This window comes from Triticum aestivum, chromosome 5B (assembly GCF_018294505.1).
Source record: "Triticum aestivum cultivar Chinese Spring chromosome 5B, IWGSC CS RefSeq v2.1, whole genome shotgun sequence".
In the NCBI taxonomy this organism is placed as follows: Eukaryota; Viridiplantae; Streptophyta; class Magnoliopsida; order Poales; family Poaceae; genus Triticum; species Triticum aestivum.
The window spans coordinates 281,296,133-281,314,656 of NC_057807.1; the positions used below are offsets into that span (position 1 = coordinate 281,296,133).

At 44.5% G+C, this 18,524-nt stretch overlaps 3 protein-coding genes across 6 annotated transcripts; 1 reads left to right on the forward strand and 2 right to left on the reverse strand.

Annotated features, from left to right (window-relative positions):
- Window positions 1-4,338: 4,338 nt before the first annotated feature.
- Window positions 4,339-8,293, reverse strand: LOC123111400 (protein DETOXIFICATION 44, chloroplastic). Of its 3 annotated transcripts, none has more exons than XM_044532190.1 (12): window positions 7,801-8,293; window positions 7,273-7,419; window positions 7,035-7,174; window positions 6,518-6,653; window positions 6,209-6,305; window positions 5,987-6,087; window positions 5,691-5,854; window positions 5,535-5,606; window positions 5,312-5,428; window positions 5,120-5,215; window positions 4,897-5,018; window positions 4,339-4,804 (listed from the first exon to the last, which is right to left on the reverse strand). In XM_044532190.1, the coding sequence occupies exons 1-12, from the start codon at window positions 8,180-8,182 to the stop codon at window positions 4,738-4,740; spliced, it is 1,641 nt and encodes a 546-aa protein (XP_044388125.1). In that variant the 5' UTR covers window positions 8,183-8,293; the 3' UTR covers window positions 4,339-4,737. The 3 variants fall into 3 exon arrangements, with proteins under 3 accessions (XP_044388125.1, XP_044388126.1, XP_044388124.1); XM_044532191.1 differs by having other exon boundaries at window positions 4,339-4,823; window positions 7,035-7,195; XM_044532189.1 differs by having other exon boundaries at window positions 7,035-7,195; window positions 7,801-8,291.
- Window positions 8,282-13,499, forward strand: LOC123111401 (uncharacterized). 2 transcript variants are annotated; one of them, XM_044532192.1, is made up of 4 exons: window positions 8,282-8,408; window positions 8,472-8,585; window positions 8,966-9,115; window positions 13,176-13,499. In XM_044532192.1, the coding sequence occupies exons 2-3, from the start codon at window positions 8,495-8,497 to the stop codon at window positions 9,082-9,084; spliced, it is 210 nt and encodes a 69-aa protein (XP_044388127.1). In that variant the 5' UTR covers window positions 8,282-8,408; window positions 8,472-8,494; the 3' UTR covers window positions 9,085-9,115; window positions 13,176-13,499. The 2 variants fall into 2 exon arrangements, with proteins under 2 accessions (XP_044388127.1, XP_044388128.1); XM_044532193.1 differs by lacking the exon at window positions 13,176-13,499 and having other exon boundaries at window positions 8,475-8,585; window positions 8,966-9,627.
- LOC123111399 (protein NUCLEAR FUSION DEFECTIVE 4) lies at window positions 9,784-16,912 on the reverse strand. The gene is made up of 3 exons (XM_044532188.1): window positions 16,412-16,912; window positions 10,638-11,518; window positions 9,784-10,544 (listed from the first exon to the last, which is right to left on the reverse strand). The coding sequence occupies exons 1-3, from the start codon at window positions 16,772-16,774 to the stop codon at window positions 10,046-10,048; spliced, it is 1,743 nt and encodes a 580-aa protein (XP_044388123.1). The 5' UTR covers window positions 16,775-16,912; the 3' UTR covers window positions 9,784-10,045.
- Between the last annotated feature and the right edge of the window lie 1,612 nt (window positions 16,913-18,524).

Consider the following 18,524-nt stretch of genomic DNA (forward strand, 5'->3'; position numbering starts at 1 on the left):
CAAACAACTTTTGGGTTACTTCATACTCATATTTCTACAACCCTAGCTTCACCGAACCTTAAGTGTGTAGACCCTACGGGTTCGGGAGACATGCAGACATGACCGAGACGCCTCTCCAGTCAATAACCAACAGCAGGATTTGGATACCCATGTTGGCTCACACATGCTCCTCGATGATCTCATTGGATGAACCACGATGTCGAGGATTCAATCAATCCCGTATACATTTCCCTTTGTCAATCGGTATGTTACTTGCCCGACACCCGATCGTCGGTATCACAATACCTCGTTTAATCTCGTTACCGGCAAGTCACTTTACTCGTACCGTAATGGATGATCCCGTGACCAAACACTTGGTCACATTGAGCTCATTATGATGATCATTACAGAGTGGGCCCAGAGATACCTCTCCGTCATACGGAGTGACAAATCCCAGTCTCGATTCGTGCCAACCCAACAGACACTTTCGAAGATACCCGTAGTGCACCTTTATAGTCACCCAGTTACTTGTGACGTTTGCCACACCCAAAGCACTCCTACGGTATCCGGGAGTTGCACAATCTCATGGTCTAAGGAAATGATACTTGACATTTGGAAAAGCTCTAGCAAAATGAACTACACGATCTTTGCGCTACGCTTAGGATTGGGTCTTGTCCATCACATCATTCTCCTAATGATGTGATCCCGTTATCAGTGACATCCAATGTCCATAGTCAGGAAACCACGACTATCTGTTGATCAACGAGCTAGTCAACTAGAGGCTCACTAGGGACATGTTGTGGTCTATGTATTCACACGTGTATTACGATTTCCGGATAACACAATTATAGCATGAATAACAGACAATTATCATGAATAAAGAAATATAATAATAACCATTTTATTATTGCCTCTAGGGCATATTTCCAACAGTCTCCCACTTGCACTAGAGTCAATAGTCTAGTTACATTGTGATGAATCGAACATCCATAGAGTTCCGGTGTTGATCATGTTTTACTCTAGGGAGAGGTTTAGTCAACGGATCTGCTACATCAGGTCCGTATGTACTTTACAAATATCTATGTCTACATCTTGAACATTTTCACGAATGGAGTTGAAGCGACGCTCGATGTGCCTGGTCTTCTTGTGAAACCTGGGCTCCTTGGCAAGTGCAATAGCTCCAGTGTTGTCACAGAAGAGTGCGATCGGCCCCGACGCATTGGGTATGACTCCTAGGTCGGTGATGAACTCCTTCACCCAGATTGCTTCATGCGCTGCCTCCGAGGCTGCCATGTACTATGCTTCACATGTAGATCCCGCCACGATGCTTTGCTTGCAACTGCACCAGCTTACTGCCCCACCATTCAAAATATACACGTATCCGGTTTGTGACTTCGAGTCATCCAGATTGTGTCGAAGCTAGCGTCGACGTAACCCTTTACGACGAGCTCTTCGTCACCTCCAAAAACGAGAAACATATCCTTAGTCCTCTTCAGGTGCTTCAGGATATTCTTGACCGCTGTCCAGTGTTCCTTGCCGGGATTACTTTGGTACTTTCCTACCAAACTTACGGCAAGGCTTACATCAGGTCTGATACACAGCATGACATACATAATAGACCCTATGGCTGAGGCATAGGGGATGACGCTCATCTCTTCTATATCTTCTGCCGTGGTCGGGCATTGAGCCGAGCTCAATCTCACACCTTGCAATACAGGCAAGAACCCTTTCTTGCACTGATCCATATTGAACTTCTTCAATATCTTATCAAGGTATGTGCTCTGTGAAAGACCTATGAGGCGTCTTGATCTATCCCTATAGATCTTGATGCCTAGTATGTAAGCAGCTTCTCCAAGGTCCTTCATTGAAAAACACTTATTCAAGTAGGCCTTAATGCTGTTCAAAAGTTCTATATCATTTCCCATCAAAAGTATGTCATCTACATATAATATGAGAAATGCTACAGAATTCCCACTCACTTTCTTGTAAACGCAGGCTTCTCCATAAGTCTGCATAAACCCAAACGCTTTGATCATCTCATCAAAGCGAATGTTCCAACTCCGAGATGCTTGCACCAGCCCATAAATGGATCGCTGGAGCTTACATACCTTGTTAGCATTCTGAGGATCGACAAAACCTTCTGGCTGCATCATATACAATTCTTCCTTAAGATAGCCGTTAAGGAATGCCGTTTTGACGTCCATTTGCCATATCTCAAAATCATAGTATGCGGCAATTGCTAACATGATTCAAACGGACTTCAGCTTCGCTACGGGAGAGAAAGTCTCATCATAGTCAACCCCTTGAACTTGCCGATAACCCTTAGCGACAAGTCGAGCTTTATAGATGGTAACATTATCATCCACGTCTGTCTTCTTCTTAAAGATCCATTTATTTTCTATCGCTCGCCGATCATCGGGCAAGTCTGTCAAAGTCCCGCTCGAGGTGGGTCGGGCGGTGGTGGCGCTCTGATGTCGTAACCTTCCTGAGGGCGCCGCCTTGAAGCACATGGTTCGTCATAGGCGGCTTCATCTCTTGGTGGTGGCATGCTCACGGTTGAGGACTCCGGTTGCTCTTGTAGTACTAGGGGTAGTGTTGCTGCGCTCAGCGCCTTGTATCCTGCCTTGAGTGTGTGCTTGTCTTGTGCTGGCGTGCGTTTGTAACTGAGTTGTGATTGGTCGGTGCTTTATATATAAGGCGGGGAGAAAGCCTTTTTGGGTAAAACTAAGTCCTAAGGATCTTTTCCCAAAAAGAGAAAAATGTCCTAATGTCAAACTACAAAGAGCAATCATAGTACACGTGTGTCGCTACAGACAAAGTAAGAAACCACACTGCTCCCTGGTTAAAAGAGTGATGCTTTTAACATGTCACACTGTCTTCAATATTTGGCTAAAACCATCGTGTTGTTTTTATAGTATGTGTATAATATTCAAAATTACTGTAAGAGTAAAATCCATCTTTTTACCTCATAGCGAAAATCTCGTGCCAGCGCTTTATACTATTTTAAAAAGATTGCCATGTTTTCCCTCTTATTTTATTTGTGAATTCACATCTTACCCCTTGTGTATGACCATTTGTGCTAAAATTGACAAGGCAAACCCATTCGTTCGGACAAAAAAACTAAGTAGAGGGCCAACTTAGACTTATGTTCGTTGGGTTTATATCTCATATGATTGCAAGGGTTTCTTTGATTCACATGATTTCCTGCTAAAAAAACACTAAAAAAAGATTCACATGATTTAAGGAACGCATGAACAGGAAGCACAATAGGACTACGAATGGCATGACTTTTTTAATCCTAAATGATTTTGGTTTGCTTGACTGCATCACACGAAAAATAATGGATTCTTCCCCAGAGTTTTGAGTGGATGATAAAATTCTATGGAATATATACAAATGATTCCTGGAAATAAATCATATATGATCCATCCTACAAATGAAACGACCAACGTAGATAAAAATCCCGAGGATTCCAATCCTGTAAAATTCATATGTGTATCCTTTAAATCAAAGAGGCCCTCAGATTAGTGTGGTGCATCTAGCCATAGTTGTTCATTAAATACTAGCATAATTCATAGAATTTGGCTGAATCTGATGTAAAAACTAAACAACGGCATCATTTGATATGCCCCTAATGAGCATGCATCTGACTTGTCAGCTCAGTCAGCTAGCATGTCGTCCTAACAACTGCATCTGTTGGTTCAGGATTTATGAAAAACTCACTTTTTTTTGTGGATTATGAAAAATTCTACATACGTATGCAATTTTTTTGAGATGGGCCTAAGAATTTTTTTTGAGATGGGCCTAAGAAAACGAATCGGATGAGAGTATTTTCCTTTATAGTATATGCATAAAACGAAGCAAAACTGTAGTATTTTTCTGGATTACTTTTCTGCCACATTTTAACACATATAAGTTTCAAGTTTCCGATCTAAATATTTTAAAACAACAACAATTCTAATTTTTTAAAGTCCAAAGCAATACATTTCATGGACAGGAAAGAATACATGTTTACAAGACCAATTATTTGAATTGATTTGAGATGATGCTCGGTGTATTAGACAATTCAAGGAAGATGAAGGTGTTTTTACAGAAATAAATTTAAGCGGGTGGTGAGCAATCGATTCTCAGTCCCAGCCACTGGTAGCAGATTGATATGATCCAAGGTGAGAGGACCATCATCACCAGGTGGTTTCTTTAGAGGAATAAAGGAAACATTCCCCCCCAAAAGGCTAAAGCTTTGAACTAATACATGAAGTAAGAAACAACCTATTTACACAAAGAGAAAGCCAAAATGAGCATAAAAGCGCGCACAGCATAGCTCATTTACAGTAGAAGTTGCAATACTCCATGCACATGTTGGGCTAGCAAACTATATTTTTCTTGCACATGGTGTACAAAACAGCTAAAACCAACATTTTGTAGCACTTGCAATAATGGCTACAACCAAGTGGAGAATGCTTCTACGGTTACACATCATCTATGTAAGAACTACATTTCACAGGATTCATAATTATCTATGGTATATCTGAAGGTGTACAAAACAGCCAAACCAACTACCTGTAGCATTTGCACCAAATGCCACAACAAAGTAAGAGGTGCTTCTACGGCTACAACTCTAGTGACAACGCCTTGACAGTAAATGAAGTTTGCAACTTCCACTGGATCTGTACATGTATTTGCCAAGTAACTGTACAAGAAAACCAAGATATGTCTTATTTTTCTATCTTTTCATCTTCTCATCAAATTATCTAGGGATCACAATTTGTCGCTTAAGTCAGTGTCTGACAAGATCGAGTTCCAGGGTCCACCTTTGCTCCCTAACCTGCATATCAGAAAATTACCTGAAGTCATCAAGGTCGTTTCCATTCCAACTTCCATGAGAAGGGCAATGGAAACCTATATAGTCTACACTACCTCCACAACCCAGCAACTGCTCGCAAACTCATAAAAAGAATGAGACCGGCCCAGACGCCACCAAGACCAAATTCAGGAGCGGCAACAAGAAGGAAAGCCGACGATATGGCTCCTGCAAAGAACTGAGCAAACCAGATACTTAAATATTGTTAGTTATTTTTCAGCTCATTTAGTATTGACAGCAAGACGGAAAATAGAGTGCAAACAGAGATCCAGTTCAGACCATGGAGTAGGCAGCATATGCAAAGTCAGATACACCATAGTAGAGCCCATCGACCACAAAAGCAGCAGCATTTATTGGCTGGGAGATGGCGACGAACTGCAAGATTTAATATTGGAGCAGTGAGTACCATGGCATCAAAACTTCACTTGTCACATTAGGTGTTTATTTCAACAGTCCTAAATATCTCATTACCCAGACACCAGATTTGGCAATACCCAGAACTGCTGGATCGTCTGTGAACAGCGAGGAGAAAGACCCAAACCCAAAAAACAAGATTATAGCGAGTGCCGTACCAGTCGCCCCTCCAATCTGCGTAACAGAATATGTGAACAAACATTTTACACCTGGAGGTAAGGGAAAAAGAGAACCTCAGCAGCATTTATGAACTTCTTTTTCCATGAAATGTATATCTAACCTGCAGAACTCTGTAGAGAACCATGCGCGCCTGCTTGTAATTTCTTTTCGTATATTCAGTTGCAAGCAGAGCCTGCATCATTTTATGGATACTTTAAGAACACATACCAAGCTAACAGGGTAGAAATGAAATGCCCCGCTGTATAAATGTACATACCTGTCCAGCAAGGGCTAATGCATCATTGAGTAAAGAGATTGTTAACCATACTTGCAAGCATAACTGATGGCCAGCCATTGGAACAGGCCCTTCCCTTGCAGCAAGAGACGTCGACAGTGTCATGGTGAGGAGCACTGCTATGGTCCTACCGATCAGCAGTCCGCCTGCAGAGCAGTTCACAATTTGACGTGTTTAAGAGAACAACTACTACCGAGGTCACATCACATCCATGGATAAGGTAGGCAAAACCAATGTTCTTAAGTCCTTGGAAATAAACAACATGAATATCTTCCAACCTGATTTCAGGTAGCGTATCATTCCACCACCAATGATCTTTCCTGAGAAGATTACTACTTTACTATTCAACTTCCAAAGGAGGATGCAAGCTATCACGTACCTGACAGCAGGCAAATTTTTTGCAGATAATTAGAGCCCCATGGATGCAGATGACTAAAAGTAAGAGCTGAGGGACACCAATGAGGAAAGTACATTAGATTTTCATGATAGCGTTAACATACTCAGATGTTACAGTCGCCAACGCAGCACCTCTTACTCCTAAACCAAGCGGAAAGACAAATATGGCATCAAGTATTGCATTTACTAGGTTACCAACACCTGCATGCAAAACATCCAAATCAAGAAGATAATATCTCATGTACATATTGCAGCAGGAGCCTCTCCTACTGTTTCGGGGTAAAAATAATATCTGAAGTGCATATAGGGCATATGTGTTCCGGAGACTTGCTTGTTACAGATACTCAAAATGATAAAAAAAATCACATGATTAAATTTATGCAATTTAGCGACAAGAAATTGCAATATCTTACCAATAGCGTACAAAGGTGTCTTTGTATCCATCAACCCACGAAATGCACCCTGTGCTGCAAGTGCTACTATGATAGGTGGAGCACCATATGCCCTAAAAGTAAGAAATTGCTCGGCTGGTATACGCACCGGGGAATCCTGTTTATATGTAACAAAGAACAACTTATACTCAAGAGTAATCTGACATAAGAACAATACAATATAAAAATACTTGGCTTGAAATGACTACAACCGAATCAAAGCTTGTGTTCCAGGGGCGATTTAGTTCTAGACTACAGTTAATTCAAGAGATGAGAAAGCATGATTGACGACTAAATATGATCATATTCTAACTCACTTTTCCAGGTAGTATAATTGCTTATTTGCTTCAATCTCATCCTAACTTGGTTCATTTGTCAGGAACACAAAAAAGACATTTATCTGAACATTAGCAGCTAAACACATAACAAATTGAGTGCCAAAACGTAGATATAATAAATGTTTAAGCCTGGTGACTATCGATAAAGTAGTCGTACATACCACTGGTATACCAATGACATCCATCAATGTTCCAGATCCAAAAATAAGCGCCAGAGTTTCCATCAACCCAATACCAGAAGCTAGAGCCAAAGATGTCGTGACTGCCGGAAGAAACTTCCTTTCTTCACTGAACTTATTATCTGGGGATCTTCGAAATTCATCTTTTAAGTGAGATAATTAGTGTAACACAAAATATGGCAATAATTTCCACAAATCTTTGAGCTCTTTATTAGCTTACTTTCTCCTGTTCCTCTATAACTATCATCTACTGCTTGCTGCTCAGCAACAAAAGATGTGGTCACGTTAAGCAGTGGAACATTAAATAACTTGGACACCAAATTGAAGACCGAAATCGATACACCCACGGCAGCAAGTTCCGTTGGACCTGATGATACAGGTAAAAATTGATCAAGAAATCAACAAACTTTCCATTTCAAAATGTAAATTTAGAATACCAACATATTTACTTATTCATGAGATAGCTAAGTATACAGATTACTAGTATTTGAAAAATGGTAATCCTACATTCGAGAAACTTCTGCAGATTGACTACACATGAATGACAAAGGCTCGGAATTTCTAGCACAAAATCTTTAGTTTTGCAATGCTGCAAAATAATAAGTACTAGTGTAGCATAATTTGGTTGTGAATATTGTTGGTTAGCTCAAACTCAAACACCATCTTAACATGGATGATGTATCGGCCTTGTACCATAGTCCAGAAGCATCCGGTGTGTGTGCAGGATGTCAAGAAAGAACCTATATACCTATATGGCCGACGAAGGCGGTGTCGACGAGCGCAGCGATGGGGTCAGCGGCGAGCGCGAGCACAGCGGGCGCGGCGATGCTCAGGATATCCATCCCAACGGTGTCAAGCCTGAGCCATCCCGGCAGCGTACCCATCGCAGTCATATCTTCCTCCCCCTCCTTCCTTTCAGGCTCTGACTCCCGGGAAGCGTCCTCGTCGTCGTCGACCACGCCCTTGACTGTCGGCTTCGCGCGGCACCGCGGAGTGCGCCGCCGAGGAGCGGCAGAAGAACGGCAGGGGCAGGGGCGGCCGGAAGGCATGTGGACATGGTGGACCCTTCGATGCGGGGCCAGGGTGAGCGCCGCGGCGGCCCTCGTCGGCGCCGGCGAGGTCGCCGCCATGAGTCTGCGCGCGCGCGCGAGCCGAGCGTGTGGGTGGGAGTACGGCACGTGGGTTCAGTCTTCAGTGGGAGACAGATTTTCTGTTTTTGTTGGGCCTTTGGGGACTGGGCCGTAACAACCCGCTACCTCTTCTTCGCCCTCGCCTCGGTCCGTCAGCTCGTGCCACGATCCTCCTCCGCCGCCGCCGCCTCCTCGCTCCGGCGACCGCTCCTCTGACTCCTGACAGGTACCGGCTATCTCTCCCCTTCCATTCAATTGATGTACGGTTGATCGGACTTTGTGGATGCAGCAGCTTGCGGCCAGCAGTGCCGTATGAGGTTCGCGGGGTGGTACCTGAAGATCGCCGTCGGCGGCGCGGCCATAGGCGCCGCCATGGAGCTTTTCATGATCCACACCGGCTTCTGTGCGTCCCTCCATCCTCCATTCAACATCCAACCCTTTGTAATCAGCTGGTTGAAATCGTTAGGGTAGATGCACTCTAGACAAATTTCATCTCTGCGCGTGTCAAGTCTCCTCAAAATTCTACACCTAGCTCTAGCATTAAGTTGTCAGTTGTTGCTGTGAAATCCATGGGGCCTCTAGACATCATTAACCAAGCACCCCAGCATCCCCTCCTGAAGTAATTAAACTGGATTGGCGAGGAAATCTTCCATCAGTAACATCACAAACTTCTACTTTTTAGGTGCCCATAGAAATTTACATTGTACCATGTCATTCATTTTGTCAAGTTCTTTGGCTTGTTTGGTGCATAACAGCGTTAATGATGCTTTCTGTTTACTACAGATGAGAAGGTGACGGTACTGGAGTCAGAAAAACGAGCTTGGGAAAGCAGTCCAGAAGCACAAGCTATGAGAGAAGCCTTGAATCCATGGCACAAGCGTGATGAGAAGGAGAAAAAATAGGCAATGATAGACTCATCGGTCCTCCTTTCAAGTAATTGCATTTCCACCCTTCCATTGTATCGTAACCCCTTGAACAAGGTAATAGGGATGTGGCGTTTTTGTAGTTGTTCGAACCTGTCTCTCTGGGGTTGCTGGATGATAGCTTCCAGCAATGTTCTAAAGGAGTTATGCCCATATCATATCCATATGTCTTCTTCCTAACAAGGATTCTTTTACTGTTTCCACGCATATGCGTCCATTTTGAACGTCATTCAAACTCAGTATCTGCTATGTTTAGCAATGTAACAAAGAATTTTAGACTTGCAGAGGTCAAACCAATCTACGTCTTCCATTCATTTAGTGAGGACCGTCTTTTATGTGAGTCGATGCTAAATTTTGTAATCAAAGATATCTGGGGTACCCCTGCTGCTCCATTAATTCAAATTCTAGACGTTTATTTCTCATGGCATATTGTTTAAATTTTTTTTTCTCTTGTTTGCTGTGTCATGTAGGTACTTTTTTCTGAATCAGATGTATATAGACACGTTTTACTGTGTTTGTTCACTCATTTCAGTCCATATACAGTCCATATTTAAATATCCAAAACATCCTATATTTGTGAATGGAGGGAGTATTCCTCAAGCCTGGCATTTTAGACAGATCCAATTCCAACTCCACCATACTCAAAGTAGCAAACATGGACAAATTGATGAGTTCATGTGAGGTCAGAAAGAAACATCAGTAGTAAGTTAAGGCAACCGCCTTGCGCCTTCAAGTTGACATTAGTGCCCTGTAAACAGAACTATGGTTCTACCTTTTACATAGGGCTGCTAATCTCATAATTTGCTGCCCCTTGTTGAATCTCGTGATGGTAGTAATTACATGTATTGCATCTAACACAGTCCACCCAGAACCAAACCAAAACTTGTACAAGCTTACCCATGACTTCAGAACAGTGGGGAACAAACAAGGAGTTCCTTTCTCAACTCAAAACTTGGCTATGGTGCTTACAACTAGATTGACCAGCAGCAGTAGCGTAAGCCTGTCTTGTTCTCAAGAATAGGGCTATGCTTGATGCCAAGCCCAGCACTGTGATGCAACCCCACACAAAGAATGTGTTTGAGTAGCACTTCGCACCCATGCACACTATCATGGTATCAACCGTGCCAGTGAGGTTGTCCAGTACCGTACTCTTTAGTCCATTTGCATCATATACCAGGGCGGCAATCTGTCCGTAGAGGAGTGAGCCAAGAGGGATATTGGTGATGAGGATGTTGTGGTTCACACCGATGCTATTTGGTCCAAAGAGCTCGGATGTCACGGACACTGCCGCAGCGAAGATGAAACCTGAGCTTAGGCCAATTAACGCCGTTCCTGCTATCAGAGTGTTTACATCGTGCAATTTCCACATTAAGAAGAAAGCCACTGGCATGGGCACCAACGCCACCGCAAGCCACCCTGTCCGAGCAAATGACACCCTCCTGCATGCAAATTGCATATATGGTATAGTTAGCTAGGATGCTAGTTGATGAGAGTTTAGTTATCTGTACGTATCTAGATTAAGACAGACATACCTGTGAAGGAAGTCAGGGAGTGCAGAGAGAAGGCGACCGAAGAAGGAGCAAGAGGAGTAAACTGCAAGAAGCATGGTGAGCTGTGGTTGACATTGCAACGATTGGGCAATCTGCCCCAAGTTGTTGCTGTACACCAGCCCAACAGTGGCACCACAGAAGTACGCTGTGTAGTAGAGCCAAAAATCGACACACCGGATGAGCTTCTTTGCACTATGCTCCTCACCAAGAACTAACACACAGCCCTTGTCCAGTATCGTCCCACAGCAACAGCCCTTGGGCTGCCATTCCACTGTTTTATGTGCCATGCTGCCGTTGGTCTCCGTGTGGTCATCATGGTTGAGAAGGAGCGGCTTCTGTGGATCGTTGTGGTTGAATGTCAATTCAGTGTCAGGATCATGTGTGCCCACACTAGAACAACTCGAGGCGGCAGGGATGATGAGAGGAAGTGTGAGGAGGGCCATGGCGCCCATGAGGACGGCCCTTGCAGCAGAGCTGGTTGTAGTGACAGAACCGAAGGTCACTAAATATATGCCGGTGACAAATGCGATGGTGTAGAAGCAGAGGAAGACACGCCTGTCATGCTTTGGCAAAGTGCGGAGGCTGCTGTGATCATGTGGGTGGCAGAGGAGGATCGCTGGGAGCGCAATGATGGAGGCGGCGAGGGGTAGGATGGCATTGAGGAGGAGGTAGACGGATGGTGAGTAAGGGGAGAGAGCGTTGGCGAAGAGGGTGTAGAAGGCAGCGCTGAGCCCGTTGAAGCTTATGGAGAGGGAGAGGGCCAGGGGGCGGTTGGCTGCGGAGAAGCTGCGTATGCAGACCACGAAGCAGACCGTGTTGAACCAGCAGATGCTGCACCCTGCTGCCAGGCAGATCAAGAACACCTGCGAACGATGCAACAAGTTAATCAGAATTGCTCGATCATTTGATTAAATTCAGCTCAGAAACAGTTTGCCAGTCCAGGAAAGTCTTCAAGCAATGATCAGTCGAATGTAAGCTGCTCTGGTTATTTTTGGGGGAATGCTATGTGATATGCAATGCATGGGTACAGAAGGTGGAGTGGCAACACTGATGTGCTTGTTCAAGCTGTGCCTGGAACTCGAAGTGAACATCTATGTGAGTGTTGCACAGTGATGACTAGTTACGACAGAATCGCTCAGGTAAAACACTGAAGGTACAGACAGCCTCTGTCATGGACGGTTGCTGGAAAATAATAAACTGTTAGAAAATTTACTAAAAAATTTGGCATCTTATTCGCTGTGTATCTTGCATGTCGAGGAGAGACTACAAAAAAAACTAAGCAGTGGGAAAGGCAAATTGCTATCTCTGGGTGGAAGATTGGTACTCATTAATTCAGTACTAAGCAATATGATACTCCCTCCGTTCCAAAATAGATGATTCAACTTTATACTAAGTTTAGTATAAAGTTGGGTCATCTATTTTGGAACGGAGGGAGTACTATATATGATTTCCTTCTTCCAATTGCCAAAAGGAATTTTACACAGATTTGATTACTTTCGATCAAGATTCTTTTGGCAAGGAGATAGCGAGAGAAAGAAATATAGAATGGCTAAATGGAGTGTGTTTTGCCGTCCCAAAGACCAAGGCGGGTTGGGCATTCATGACCTTGAGGTTAAGAATAGGGCCCTCCTCGGCAAATGGTTGTTTAAGTTATTGACGGAAGATGGTGTATGGCAAACTCTCCTAAAGAGAAAATATGTGGGTTCAAAGACGATATCCCAGGTGTACTGGAAGCCTGGGGACTCTCACTTTTGGGCTGGCTTAATGGCGACGAAGAAATATTTCTTCCGCTATGGCTCTTTCTCGATTAAGGATGGCTCGGAAATTAGATTCTGGGAGGATAAGTGGCTAGGCAATGCTTCACTCGGGGAACAATACCCAGCTCTGTATAATATTGTGCGCCACAAGGGTGATACTATCGTCACGGTTATGGAATCATTTCCGCCAAACGTGTCGTTCAGAAGAGATTTAATTGGACCTAGACTCCAATCGTGGAACACCCTGCTCCAGCGGTTATCCACCGTGCAATTGTCACAAGGGTTCGATGAATTTCGCTGGAACCTACAAGGGAATGATCAATTCTCAGTGGAGTCCATGTACAGAGCCTTGCTCCAATCCGATGTGCCAGTTGATAATAATAAGAAGATTTGGAAGATGAAAATACCTCTTAAGAATAAAATCTTTGCATGGTATCTTCGTCGCGGAGTCATTCTTACTAAAGATAACCTTGTTAAGAGGAATTGGCATGGAAGTACGCAATGCGTCTTTTGTCAGCATGATGAAACAATAAAACATTTGTTCTTTCAATGTAAATTGGCTCGTTCTATATGGTCAGTCATCCAAATAGCTTCTGGCTTGTACCCTCCTTGTAGTGTTGCTAATATATTTGGCAACTGGTTACATGGGATCGAACACAAGTTTAGAACTCTTCTCAGGGTGGGAGCGCTCGCCGTTATTTGGTCGCTTTGGCTATGTAGAAATGATAAGGTTTTTAACGAGAAAAGTACATCTCTTATGCAGGTTATCTACAGATATACCGGGACGCTTCGTTTATGGTCGTCTCTACAGCGTATGGAGAATCGCGGCCTCTTTATGGAGGTCTGTACACTATTGGAGGCTACGGTGAGAGATACTTTTACCAAATATGGGTGGCAGCATTTTCTCAGGATTGGCCCTCCTACGTCTTAGGCGTTATACAAACACTAGATGTTTCTTAGTATTTCGCCCTTTTTTGTGTTTTTGTTCTGTGTGTGGACTTCTTTTGGCTGTGTGCATCTTGGTATGCAGAGGCCGGGTGTAATGCTTAAACCTTTTAAATAATAAAGCACCCTTTATCGAAAAAAAGTTATTTTTTGTTGCGGGATACGGTGAAGAGGAGAAGATAAGAAGCAGGTGGATGGTACTGTTCTGGGGATGCAACGCAGCATGCGTGTGCGATTCTGCTCTGATCTTAAGGTATCAGGTCTGGGCGATGCGGTTCTGAGTGACTTTTGCCGTGTGAGGTCCTTGTCTTGGCTGATCTCGACTTTTTGCTGTTGCTTTCTTGAGAATTTGGATCCTATGACTTCTTAGTGCGGGCATCGGATCCGGGAAAAAGCAGATTGACGTACCATTCTGCGGTCAATTAAATTGATGCTTTAACACCATCACACTCCCTTGGATGTCATGTCACCCTCAAAATTGATGATACAGCACGCTAATTAGATTGATGCTGTCCTAGTACTGAGTGCTCCCTCCTATACTAGATATTGCTGGGGAAGTATAATTCAACAAGTAGTATAAGTAAATACTTTTGGATAACTAATCTAGTGACACCAACCATGTCACACACCAATAAATTGTTTGTCAAATCTTCGTCTAACGAAATAAAATAGCACACTTTACATATTGAGAATCGAGATAGTGGTACGGACGTGAACTTTTGCAGACATGGTGCCACAAGAGGATGGAATCTGGGCAGTCCATCTGTGCTATGAGATTAGCACTTGATACTAGAGCGAATTTACCAAATGATACCGTTGGTTAATTTGGCAAATTAATGGACTAGGCATCATTTTTTCCTGCTTTGCTTGAGCGTGATAATCCCTTTCATAAACGAACCTGGGACATGAAACATAAAGTACTGGTGTTGGAGGAGCAGGTGAGCTGAGTTCTAGCTAGCTATGCACATAAACAAAGCGCAAGAACTAAAGAAGCAGGATGGATGAGAGAGGAGTTGTGGGCTGGATAAGGGATGGTCTGCATGTTGCACTTAAAAGATGTTGGAAGCCTTGATATCCTGCCAACCATTTTTGCAACAAAATTTGCAGCCCATCAAACGTATGGGGGCAGCCTGAAGGAGCTTCTGGTAGTTGGCTTTGCGCGCGGGGCACGCGTTTTAAATATGCTGCCTCCTATCGTTAGTTCACATGGATTGACAAGTGCTATTCAATGTTTTGTTTTAATGCTTTGGTCAGCATAATCAATACAGGAAATATATTAGTAACGTTGATGTGGTGTGGATAAATTGATATGTGCGGCCCTTGTACACAAACTGCACGAATCACGTGGCAATGGCCGGGGATGATACTATCCTAGCGTGGCACCATTTGCACTCATGCATTTTCGGGAATAGTACGTCATATACTTTCTCCGTTCCTAAATATTTGTCTTTTAGACATTTCAAATTGACTATCATATACGGGTGTATGTAGACATATTTTAAAGTGTAGATTTATTTATTTTGCTTCGTATACATTCACTTGTTGAAATATCTAAAAAGACAAATATTTAGAGACTGAGGGAGTATTTTGTAAGATGAGGGCGTGGTGTAGAAGAATGGCAGGTGTGCGTGCTGGTAGGTTGGAAGAGAAGAGGAGACAAGCATGAAGTTAAGTTGGACGAAAAAGATGGAGGCAGGATGGGCATGACGACTTGGCATGCATGGATGCCATAATCTTTTCTTTCTGTTTTATCCATCGTTTTCTTCCTCTCTATTTATTTTTGTTTTATATAAATTATGGGTCTAGATGTGCTCTAGTTATTGCACATCTAAGTGACTTAATTAAACATAAAAAATAAAATAAAGAAAACACTCACATGAATCTTCACGTAAGATCAATAACGTAGAATTTAGATGTGCAATACTTATGACACATCTAAATATGTCTTGGCAAAACTGATAAATGGTACTACCATTGCACGTGCATTATAACTGTCGTTGGTGGTGGTGAGTTTCCTCCCCCACTTCACCGGTTCATCCCAATCTCCCTCGTCCATCTAGAACCAACCAAACCCCTTCAATTAAAGAAAACATATCTTGCAATAAAATTGAGTTTCTTCTATTGGGTGTTCCACGTGCATTGGCTGTTATATACTATTCCCTCTGTAAACTAATATAAAAATGTTTAGATCACTACTTTAGTATTTTAAACGCTCTTATATTAGTTTACGGAGGGAGTACTGATTATCTTTCTTTTTGGGTTCCGTAATAATTCACGGTTGCTATACTAGTCTTTTGGGTAAACAAAGAAGGGCAGCAGCATCCTGGTGGTTCAGTGAGTCACGCATGATTGATGCCGCCCTGGACGCCGAGTTGGTTAACAGGGAGTATTAAAATTACTACTTGGCATAATCTAGGTAGCTAGTCTAGAATGTCAACGATTCCTGTCACCTACATCGCCCTCTAACCTTGGCTGTCTAGCACGCCGGCCCACATCTCAGCCACAAAGTCAAAGGGCAGGCAGTATACTCCAAAGAGTAAGCTCAGTACAAGTTGCTTGCAGTTGCAGACTTGCAGACGAGTGAAGTGGGAGTAATTCAGTTACCAGCCACACAATCACATGGGACAAATAAGCGAGAATGGCCGGCCGGGAAGCCATTTGAGGCTGGCAGGCGAGGGTGGCAGCTGTAGGTCCTCAAAATAAACCTGCGGCCCCGGACGATGGTCGACGGCAGCCACTCCCTTGGCTCCAGCCTTTCCCTCTACATCCTTCCGCCTCGCGTGTGTGGCCGTGGGTGGCCGACGGCGACGGCCGGGTGCGTACATCATGCATCATGTAGTACTACGATGGATGCCTTTGCCATAGATGTGCTGCTAGCGACGGCAGCAGCACCGGGGATCGGTTCTCCAATGGATGATGGCTACGTGTAACTTTTGTGACAGCGTATGGTGTTCACTTAATCAACAAGATAGCTACATGCATGAAAAAAAATCAATGGGCATGGAGATGAGATGCATGGTCGGCCGGACCGCCGGAGATGGGGAGAGGACGAACCGCGGGGTAGGGGAGGCTGGCGGCGAGCGTGGAGGAGGGGAGGAGGATGCCGTACTGGAGGGCGTAGGAGGCGAGGCCGAGCACGGCGGACAGGAGCAGCACCGCCGGCAGCGGCATGTAGAGCAGCGCCAGCCCCGAGGACCAGCCGAACGCCTTGCCGAGGTCGGAGGCGGTGGCCAGGTAGTTGAGGGACTGCTGGGAGACGCCCATGGAGGCCTTGAGCGCCGACGAGTAGGCCGAGAAGTCGAAGTTGGTCCCCGTCAGCGCCTGCACCCACACCGTCGCCACCAGCACCGCCCAGCGCCGCCACTCGCCGTCCACGCCGCCATGGCTGTTGCTCCGGCGGCCGAAGCTGCTGTCCATCGAATCAACCGGCCTTTCCCTCTCTCCCCTCGACCTCGACGGATAGGGGCTTCTTCCTCCGTCCTTGGTCCTTCCTCTACTCTCCCGGCCTTTTCCCCTCTCGCTCCCTATATATACCTGCGCCGTGCACAGGCAGGAGAACGATTTATGTTCGTCCTCGCTTAGCTTAGCTAGCCCAGGCTGCTACGTTAATCAATGGTCAAATCACGGATGACTCCAGAAACAAAACAATTCGTGTCCCCCTCAATTCCACTGTGTATACACGTAAGCAAACGCGAAACCGTGGGTGCTCCTGGCCCGGCTGCTCATGGACCATGGCACTAATAATACTCGCTGATTGAAGATTCAGTTTTCCTTACTAACGTACTAATCATGCATACGTACTGCCTAGCGCATATGCAACCAGACCAAAAGGAAACCATGGAGGGGGTGTATATATTGTACTACTATGTATAGTATAAATCTGCCGACCTCTGTGACGCTCTACCATCCATCTTGGCCCATCCCTGTGGGCGTGGCTCCATCTGGCTGGCCAGCGAGCGGTCGTGATGCGTGCATGTGTGTGGTCGTCGTGGGTGACTGAAAGCCAGCGCAGGTGCAAACTCATGATTAATCTATGCCACGCCAGTATGCATACATGATGTGTGTCATCGTTGTACTAGGTAGGACATTTAGAAAACTCATACTTAATCAAGGATTTCGTCTGGTTACGATCGTGCCAAACCAACAAACAAGGCGCAGGTGCAAAGCGCAAACCACAGCGGGACAAACCAGCGCGCGCGGAGCATATGCATTTTATGCCGAAAATTGGCAGGGGCACGCAGGTGTGCGCCACGTACCTCCGCAGCCTGGAAACCTTTTTACACTGAAATTGGATGAAAAAGAGGTGAAAACTAGGAATTCAATACAGCATAGTTGTCCGCAAGCATTCTGTGAGAGGTGCAGTAAGATGGGTCACTTAGCTTCTGTTTGCACTGCTTTTTTACCTTGGGAATGTGTGGCACCCATGTGTGCTTTCCAAGCCAAAGGGCAGGGCTTCTTTTACATTCCTGATTCGTGCACAACTAAACAGCTCAAAGAGAGAGCTACGAGTGTGGTCATTACTGTGATTGAAGGAAGTGCTACTGTTAAGGAGTTAGAAGATGCTTTTTCTGATTACATAGGAACTAAATGGCACTGTACTGCTCGTCCTATTGGTCCCCAAACCTATGTGATGCGCTTTCCGAATCAGAGAGACGTTAAGAAAGCGTGCTACAATGACAGAATGACTCTTAGATCTTGTGGTGTGGTAGTGAAAATTGTCCCATGGACAGCCAATATTGGGGCCAAGGGTGTGATGGAAACTGCTTGGGTTAAAGTGATTAATGTTCCTCTGGAGAGAAGAAATGAGAGAAACTTGGCATATGTTTCCTCATTGGTTGGTGTTCCTTTGGAGATCGACATGGCCACCCTACATAAACCTGAATATGTACGGGTCCGGCTTGGATGTCGCAATGTTGATGAACTTCCTGAGGTGGCAGAAGCTGTGCTTGGAACGCACTTTTTTGATTTCTTTTATGAGATAGAAAAGGTCTTGGTTCGTGACCCTGAAAGACAGACTGGCACATCTCAAGTGGATTCTGCCAAAAAGAACATGCCTATGTGGAAACAAACTCCAAGTAGAGCTACCCCCAATACTTCAGAAAAGGAGAGAGGTTGGGAGTCCAGCAAATGTAACTTGCCTGGAAAATCTGCTCCTACAGACTCTGTT